The sequence below is a fragment of the Arvicola amphibius genome, chromosome 2 (genome assembly GCF_903992535.2).
Source record: "Arvicola amphibius chromosome 2, mArvAmp1.2, whole genome shotgun sequence".
Classification (NCBI taxonomy): domain Eukaryota; kingdom Metazoa; phylum Chordata; class Mammalia; order Rodentia; family Cricetidae; genus Arvicola; species Arvicola amphibius.
This window is the reverse complement of record NC_052048.2, coordinates 162,031,443-162,040,945: the sequence shown is the minus strand read 5'-3', so window position 1 is coordinate 162,040,945 and position 9,503 is coordinate 162,031,443. Positions and strand designations below refer to the sequence as shown.

At 40.7% G+C, this 9,503-nt stretch overlaps 1 protein-coding gene across 1 annotated transcript; it reads left to right on the top strand.

Moving 5' to 3' along the window:
* Window positions 1-3,861: 3,861 nt before the first annotated feature.
* On the top strand, window positions 3,862-4,986 carry Gpr85 (G protein-coupled receptor 85). The gene has a single exon (XM_038320820.1). It carries the CDS (start codon window positions 3,874-3,876, stop codon window positions 4,984-4,986), a length of 1,113 nt encoding a protein of 370 aa, XP_038176748.1. The 5' UTR covers window positions 3,862-3,873.
* The last annotated feature ends 4,517 nt before the right edge of the window (window positions 4,987-9,503 follow it).

The following is a 9,503-nucleotide window of genomic DNA, read 5'->3' as shown; positions in this document are numbered from 1 at the left end:
CTCATTAGTTTTGAGCCCCCTTTCAAGGCAGGAAAATGGCATTCTCACCTAGCAGCTGGAGAAGACAATGCAATGGGTGACACTGCACTCAACTCCAAAGGGAAGACAGTTCTAATATAGCTGGAAGTTGATAGGAAAAGATTATTTTATATGCATATCCTTTTCTGTTATCTAGCTCAGTCCTTGGATCACAGCCCTGTAATGTTTGCCAGAGTGGATTATTGCTTTGTGTGCTGGCCGTGCACTTTTCCCCTTTCATTTACTTCTAAACTTTTTAATCTGGGCAATCTAACATCTGGTCAATGGTGAACGTTCAGCAAACTTACTTGAATCATTTATTCTATTAAGTTTTTTATCTTAACGGTTCAATCTTTGCAAAATGCAGGGAGGTATAACTTAAGAAGTAGGAAATTAATCTGTAGTTTCATTAAAAACAGTTTGAGATTGCATTTAAAAAATTTTTGCCAATCATATAGTTTCAAGTCCTTCAGAATAGTGTTCCCCTAAAACTGGGATGTCATACTGGAGCAGAATGCCTTCAAGTTACTTGCAGTATTGTTGCAGGGTTGACTTTCAAAAGTAAAGGAAATGACAAAAGCAAAGTGCCTTATGGATATCCAAACACACACACACACACACACACACACACACACACACAAAATAATCATTATTTTTTTAATTGTCTAAGAAAAATCTCCAGTCAAACCAGGGCAATTTAACATCATTTCAGCATTCCTAACGTTGGTCTTTGTGTAAGGACTGTGACATCATGACAGTGAAGTATTCATTTTTAAGCCTTAAACATTTTACCTCTATGTGTCCAATAGAAATACAATATGTAAATTAACCTATATTATCTGTATGCTGATTGGCTTGACTTCCCCTGAATGTCACAATCTCACCACCCAGCGATGAGGTATTTTACTGCTGTCTCGAGATCAAATTATTACTGTAGAGAGATTTTTTTTTCTGTTTCATTAACAGATTATTATAAAGCAATAAGCCTGCAGCAAGACCAGCAGACGTTTTACCTTGGGAATTAACAAAAGTATGTCTGCTACCTTTTAAGGGGTGGAGAGTCGGTAGTTGATTAAAATCTTACCCCACCCTCAGAAAAACTCTTTGGAAATGGGAGAATCGGGACGTGGATGATTCTAGAGGCGTGCCTAATCACCAGGTGTCAGACTATGTGGTGTTTGTGGTGTAAGTTGTCGGTATTCATCATATTCCTGATATTTTTTAAGTGACTAATAACAAAGGAGAGAAATGGGGAAACTCATACACTCCCCAGCATTCACAACAGCAACCTATTGGTCAGCCCAGCTTGGAGGAGAAAGGAGAGGCTTGTAGCTTGGTGTGGTGGGATGTGAAGAACAGCCATGTAAAATCTCTGTTCTCCTGATCCGCTAGTCACATTCGAGAAGGTAGAATGAGTGTAGACGGTTTTTGCACTTCTCGTCTGAACTTAGCTTCTCCTTCCTTAAACGCAGATCTGCGTGCCTTCGGGAACAGATGACGACTAACAAAAAGACAGGGCTGCCCTAACCCGCTTCTCTTCTTCCCCCATTGACAAGATTTTTGACTGTGCTTAATCTTTTTCCCCTTTTCTTTTTTCATTCTTTCTTTTTCTTTCCCCAGCTAACGTGCCAAATCAAAGAGCAGCAGTGAAAATCATTTGAGAAGAATTCTCCAAGGCGCATCCAATGCTTAGCAGGACCACCCTGACAGAGAAAGGAAGACGATGTTTCGGGAAGGCGAGGGTTCGGGGCAGCTGGGGCGGAGGCGGCCGTCCCCGGCACGGAGGCTTCGTGTGCTGCCCTAGGGGAAGAGGATGGGCCTGAGGTCCGGGAAGAGCCTTCCCGAGCCCCCCACCTCCAATGCGGGGAGGGAAAAGTTGCGAAGCAGCTTCGAGGGAACAAAAGCCTGATTCGGGACCGGCTGAACTGGACAGGACCTTGAAGCAAGCCAGCCTGCTCCGGGGACAGGCAGGGGCTCCCGCTGGCTCGCGGAGGCCGGAGCTACCCTCGCCGCCGCCGCCGCCCTCGCCACCGCGCCGCCGCCGCGGCCCCTGCGTTACTGGGGGAGACGGTGCCGCTGCGACAGGGGAGGACGCGGCTGGAGCTGAAGGAGGCTCCAACGCGCAGGCGCCGCCGAGCCCTGCCTGGATGCTCAGTCAAGGCACTCAGGAAAAAAAAATCAGCAATTTATAGAAAGAAGAAGCTATAGTCTGTCGGGATATCCAACACCAACAGGTAGGAGGATATACTCTCGGTTAAGTTTGTGGGAGAGGGGTTGCACCGTGTGGATGAAACTGCAGGCTCACCAGGATACAGCCCTTCCAGAGGGTTTTTTTTTATTTTTTTATGACAATAAACTGCATAATGGAAGTACATTCAGACAATGCATCTTCTGTAAGGCTTATTGGGAGTTCGGTTTCTGGAAAGCTTTGCAAAACTGAGGAATAACAGACTGCGAATCAACGGGAACCCTTCCCTTGCAGCACAGAAGCAGTTTCTCCCCATCTTCAAGTATGTAATGCATATCTCTCTCTCTCTCTCTCTCTCTCTCTCTCTCTCTCTCTCTCTCTCTCTCTCTCTCTCTCTCTCTCTCTCTCTCTCTCTCTCTCTCTCTCCTTCTCTCTCTCTCTCCCCTCCCCCTCCCCCATCCCCGTTATAAACCCAGGGGTGGTGGATTTCAGGTTTCGTAATGTTGCATGATGTGATCGCTATTTACCCGGGGATGCACCGGTTGGAAAATTAACATCATCGGCTGCAGTTTCTGCTTGGGCTTCCATCAGCATATTCCAGGCAAGTGAGAAGTGGCAAAGGATATTCGCTTCGTGGGAATAACAGAGGAAGCTGATTTCCCTTGTGTGGCTCCCGGGCACCTAGGAGACAATGTGCATTTTGTTTGAAAATAAAGCCACTTGTGATTAGCAGCAAAGATTATCAGTGTAAATGAGAACAGCTTAATTGCCTAAGAAATACCGGTTCATGTTATATTCATTTGAATTCAGGCAGCCAAGGTTTGCAAATGGAAGTGCATTATCCCTCTGGGTGTGTTTCCCTGGCCAATATTTACATTAACCATTTTTAATAATCATGTTGGCTTAAAAGAGACAAGATTTTCCAAAAGGGGGGTGGGGTGGGGCGAGAAAGACGAAAGATTATATCACATCAAAATCTTGGGACAGGTTTTTATTCATTTTGAAGTCTGGTTTTGAAGTCATGCCTCAAGATGAATCAACAAATACTCTTATGCAGCATGAACGGTGACACTTGACTTAAAGGTATATTTTGCAGAGGTTCTCTGGATGCATATGAGCAGAGAAGCTCGAAGAGCCCAAATAATTGTGGGCAGCCTCCTCTCTGTCTCCTATCAGTAATCTTGCAGATTCCACTGTAAGGCTAGTGATTAATTCTTGGGCTGGCATATTTTACAACTGTGAGACCGTTTATTCCTTTCCCTCTTGAAGGTGCCCAAATCTAGCTATATGGTGAGAATAAGGACTTGGTATGTTCACCTGGCTTAGGACACTAATGTAGCCAGTGCCCTGACATCCCAAACAAACAACTGCTGAAGCAAACAGAAGTGTTTAAATTGGAAACTTCATGTGCTTCCTCGTAAAAGGCTAGCTTCATGCTAGCCCCAACAGCATGGCTTATTAACTTAAGAACTGATAGTTCTCTTTTTTCTTCTTCAGATATTCTGATGGCAAATCAAACGGAAGGAAAGAGGAAGCATGACCACAGATTGGATCAGATCTCTTTGTGGATTACATTGTTAGTAAAATGTATGGATCTAGCTTTTCCTTGTTCTTATATCTAGATCATGCGACTTGACTGAGGCTGTTTCCTTATCCTCCATCCATCTATGGCGAACTATAGCCATGCAGCTGACAACATTTTGCAAAATCTCTCGCCTCTAACAGCCTTTCTGAAACTGACTTCCTTGGGTTTCATAATAGGAGTCAGCGTGGTGGGCAACCTTCTGATCTCCATTTTGCTAGTGAAAGATAAGACCTTGCACAGAGCTCCTTACTACTTCCTGCTGGATCTGTGCTGTTCAGACATCCTCAGATCTGCAATTTGTTTTCCATTTGTATTCAACTCTGTCAAAAATGGCTCTTCCTGGACTTATGGGACTCTGACTTGCAAAGTGATTGCCTTTCTGGGGGTGTTGTCCTGTTTCCACACCGCTTTCATGCTCTTCTGCATCAGCGTTACCAGATACCTAGCTATCGCCCATCACCGCTTCTACACAAAGAGGCTGACCTTTTGGACGTGTTTGGCTGTGATCTGCATGGTGTGGACTCTGTCTGTGGCCATGGCGTTCCCCCCAGTTTTAGACGTGGGCACGTACTCGTTCATTAGGGAGGAGGATCAATGCACCTTCCAACACCGCTCCTTCAGGGCTAACGATTCCCTAGGATTTATGCTGCTCCTTGCTCTCATCCTCCTAGCCACACAGCTTGTCTACCTCAAGCTGATCTTTTTTGTCCACGATCGAAGGAAAATGAAGCCAGTCCAGTTTGTAGCAGCCGTCAGTCAGAACTGGACCTTTCATGGCCCTGGAGCCAGTGGCCAGGCAGCTGCCAACTGGCTAGCAGGATTTGGAAGGGGTCCCACACCACCCACCTTGCTGGGCATCAGGCAAAATGCAAATACCACAGGCAGAAGACGGCTGCTGGTCTTAGATGAGTTCAAAATGGAGAAACGAATCAGCAGAATGTTCTATATAATGACTTTTCTCTTCCTAACCTTGTGGGGCCCCTACCTGGTGGCCTGCTATTGGAGAGTTTTTGCAAGAGGGCCTGTAGTACCAGGGGGATTTCTAACGGCTGCTGTCTGGATGAGTTTTGCCCAAGCAGGAATCAATCCCTTTGTCTGCATTTTCTCCAACAGGGAGCTGCGGCGCTGTTTCAGTACAACCCTTCTTTACTGCAGAAAATCCAGGTTACCAAGGGAACCTTACTGTGTTATATGAGGGAGCATCTGTAAATCTTTAGCCTTGTGAAACACTAACCCTCTCTGCTAAGCAATTGTGGCCTGTAGCCATGTCTTGAGAAGAAAATCAAGGATGGGATCAGCAGTTATAAGGATTTGGGCAACCTTCTGCAGTCTTTGCAATAGTTCACCTATAATCCTATTTTAAATCTCAGAGTGATCCTGCTGACTGCCGCCGAAGGTTTGTAATTAAGAAAGGACAGAACCACTGCCCTAAGTTTCTTTCTGTGGTTGAACACTAGATAATGAACGTAGCAGGTGCTAAGTATCAGTGCTAAATGCTGTGTATATCATTACATATGAAAAAAAAACTTAAAAACAATTAGCATTGGACCTTTTAATAAATTAAGTTGACATGAGGTAAATGTGTTGATAAAAGCTAATTTTAGAAGTTTGAAGACTTTAAAACATTTCATACTATTTTTGTTTTGCAAAGACTTCATTACTGGGGGAACTAACAGTACTGTAATCCTCTAAAGATGTGCCATGAATTATTGGGGTACAACACTTTAAACACGCCTTGTAAGTTTGGGGGAGCATTCCAAAGCAGTATATTGGTTCCAATTAGAGTTTACCTTTTTGTATTAATATATTGTATTTCTAAATGCCACTTTCCTTCCCTACCAGTGAAATTGCTAGCATTGAACTGTATTATGTGTTTTCTGTTTATTCAGTAAAAGAGTTTCCAGTTTGTTTCTATTTTACAAATGCTAGATATCTGTCTGGGAGGCAACATGAATGGTATCAACTCACCACAGATGAGCAGTTCTAATGATACAGAATAAACACGTGTTGCCTTAAAGGGTTATCTAGTATCCTTTATATTCTTTAGCAGTGGAGCAAATAGTCAAGAGGCATTGAATCAGTGACTGGCCCTGTTTATCAGGAAGTGCATGGGAGAGCATTGAATACTTTTCCATTTTTCCTCACATGGTTTGAAAATGAAGGTGCACATCACTGGGATAATGAAATTTTCTTCTGGGGTGTGCTACCCATCCTAGTGTGTTCTGAGAAGCAGACAGTTGATATTTGTTTATATTATAAGTCAGCTGTCAAGGGGAGCCCACAGCCTTAGATGACACCTGGCACAAGTTGTGGAGCATTTATTCTATGGAAGGCACAGTCTTGTTTATACTTTCTGCACATTCAGTGTATTGGTTGCTTAAATTATTTCAGTTTTAACTTGTGAAAGCTTATAATATGATTTCTGGTATTTTAGAAATACATTAGATTCTGTGAGTCTCATTCTTTAAGATACAGATGTGTGAACTTCAATATAAAGTTGCATTTGCCAAAATTTATCTGTGTAGCCTGTTAATTTTCGTGGAATAAATTTTACGTTTTGGCATATAACTTTCTTTAATCTAGCAAACAAGCACAATTTAGAAAAAAATAGCTTTATTATTATTTTTTATTTTTTGTAGTTACCATATTCTGCAACTGGAAATATATGACTGACAGCAGAAAGCTGACTTAATATTTCTAAAGCATTTTTGGGTAACTTTTCAAATCCATCCCTTTGTTTATCCTTATGTGGCTGTAGTATTTACAAACAAATACATGCCTACTTGTTTGGTTTAGAATTTTCATATAATGATTACACTTTAGTGTACAGTTGAATTTGAGTTCTAAATCTATGACTTGTTAGATGGTTTGCAGAAGCATGACAAAGCCAGAGAAAGCTGTTATTAGTTCTATTGGCTTTCCATTGTTTTGTTTGTTTCTGGAGGGCTTTTTGTTTGTTTGTTTTGTTTTGTACGTGTATTTGCAAACTAAGCTTAAGAACCTCATGAAACAGAATTTCTTATTGATATAATACTTCTATGAACAGAATTTTTAATATAAATAGAAAAAACAAAAAATTGAATTTTTTCCAGTGGTCTATGCAATGATTCAGTTCTGCTGAAGCCATGATTAGTGAGTATTCTAACCTCATTTCTACACCAAAGCTTATTTGACCTGAGACAAAGTTTAGTGAACAGCAGTGAGGTAGATCTAGCAATAAAAGCTCCTTGTTCATAATAAAACTATTACCAAAACATAATAAAGACAATGTTGCCCAAACATGGTCTCCTAACATGCTTCCATCTCAAAATTTATAGGAAAGACAAGACATAGATTCTTTTCATGAAAAACTTTGCATAAAGTTTCAAATATCAATCAGAAATTTCAGTAATGGTCTTAAGGCCAGTGAACATAGGTTTCACTAATCCATACTTCTATTATTTATAAGTAAATAGATGTGCTTTAAGAGTGTGGGGGGCGGCATTAGGAAGGAAGAGAAAAGCAAATGAGTTTGCCTGACTCTACCTAGTTACTTGAACTAACAAAGTCAATTGGTATAAATGACTAACCCAGGGAGTTAGTGACTGTCACTCTTGGCCAACTTGGCATTTATAGGTAAAGACCGAAGCAGCGGATCAGAAACAGCTCCAGTTAACAATCAAGTTTGTAAATCAACACATAATAATAGTAATCATAAAAATAAAAGTCTGTGTCTTTATGACTAAAACATATTATCTATTATGGCAACCATTTCAATAGTCAGTAAAAAAAAAACAGTTGATAATTAACTCTACTTGAAATTTTTACTAATCTTCAATCCATAAAAATATATCCTTACTGAGGAGTCCAACGTCCCATTGAGAAAGTCTCATCACCAATAAATAATGGGTTCCCCTCAGACTCTTTACACTACAGAGTTGAACAGTCTTTACACTGTTTTCCATCATAGTGGCAATGTTTTTCAGTGGATATGCCTGTACTCAGTCATCTGGTTCCTTTTATACACAGAGGATTTGTATGTTTGTGACTGTGGAATCCCATGCAGATATTAACTAAGGCAGACAGAGGTGAGTAGCTTGCCTGGTTTTCTACATAGGCTTGATTGGAAAGACAAAATTAATTACAGTTGAAAAACATTAATTGTAAATAGGAAAATAAATTGACTATCTTCTTCAGACATTAGCTGTATTTCAACAGCACTGTTCCCTATAGAATTAACTGATTTGTCATCGTTAACACTTGGATATGGCCTCTTTCCCCATCATCTACATCTCTATGGATGCTTACCTGAGTAGTTTGCTCATTTTGCCATTTGTTCAGTAAATTCATCCTAGGCCCTGGCTTCATGCTGTGAGGATTGTGAAAACCAGGACAGAATGAGCTTTCCTTGAGCTTAGTCACGTGGGAAAGAATCAGCGGCTGTGGAGTGATGGTAATGGTGAGTTGTGGGTGCTAAGAAAATCAATACTCCTAAGGCGGGGTCAGAATTAATGACGCAAATTAAGTTTGTTTCCACTTTCTCTATAATGCCTTATCTCCTGGTTTGCCTTGGAACCTTTTATATATCGTACTCGCGCAACTCTGGGGCACCTCTTGCTGTATTTCTTAATGAAAATGTCAGGACCTTGCCACTTCTGCTTAGATGAATCACCATGCTGTGTTTTGGAAATAGCTCCCATGTTGTCCACAGTTTGTGTAAAGTCACAGAGAAACCTACATGTCAAATCTCTCCTCACCCCACTGTGTCCTAACTGTTTACTTCCACAAGAGATCATTCAATTCCTTCAAGAGACTTGGAGGTGAATCTTTTCTGCTAGAGTCATACTTCTCTCAACTATCATGAAGATATCTGGGTAATGTGCAATCAAATGACAGACTTGTCCCCGTGCATCTTAGTGATCAGGCGGTCTTTCCTGGTGCCAACCAAAAATAGAAATAATATATGAAATGAGGTGCATTTTTATTATTAAAGTCTGCCACCCCTTTAACACTTCCACTGCTCCTTATTGGGGTGAACATACAACTCCTGAGTGTCCTATAGCTGAAAAATTGGTTTGGCCTCCAGCAGTTATTACTATTAAAAGTACAATGGAACATCCTCATAATTATGCAGACATACACCTTCTGTCTATGTCCTTTAATTGCTGAACTGGGCTGCACCTGGGATTGCTGCTGGAAAGTTGTAAATAGAACCCACTTCTCCATATTCACCATTAGACAAAATTTGAGTTTTTATTCTGTCTTATCCCATGGGTAACATATACTATAACTTGTTTATACACAAAATTCCACCTGATTTTAATCCCACACTAAACACAAAAAAGGGAGGCCCTAAGTAATGACATGCTTCAAACAGTGGCTAGTGATACTAAAATCAAGATTAAGTTTGTGATCTTTGAATTACTTATTGTTCCCAAGTCTTGTGAGTTTGTTTTTCCATGAAAAAAAAGATATATTAGTTTTGTGTTTGGTGATAGAGTTTATGAATATTTTTAATAGATATTGTAAGTCCTATTATCTGTTTATTAGTGAAATTTTATTGTCCTTTGCAATTATAGACATGCCATTGATTTTGTGATTTTTCTAGATCTTCAGAAACTCTTATTTACATCACATTAAAATTGCTCAATATTGAAGTGTGAATCCATAGCCTGCACAGTGCTTAAAATGAAATGAAATACCATTTGTAGATGACAATTAAGTTAAAAGTGT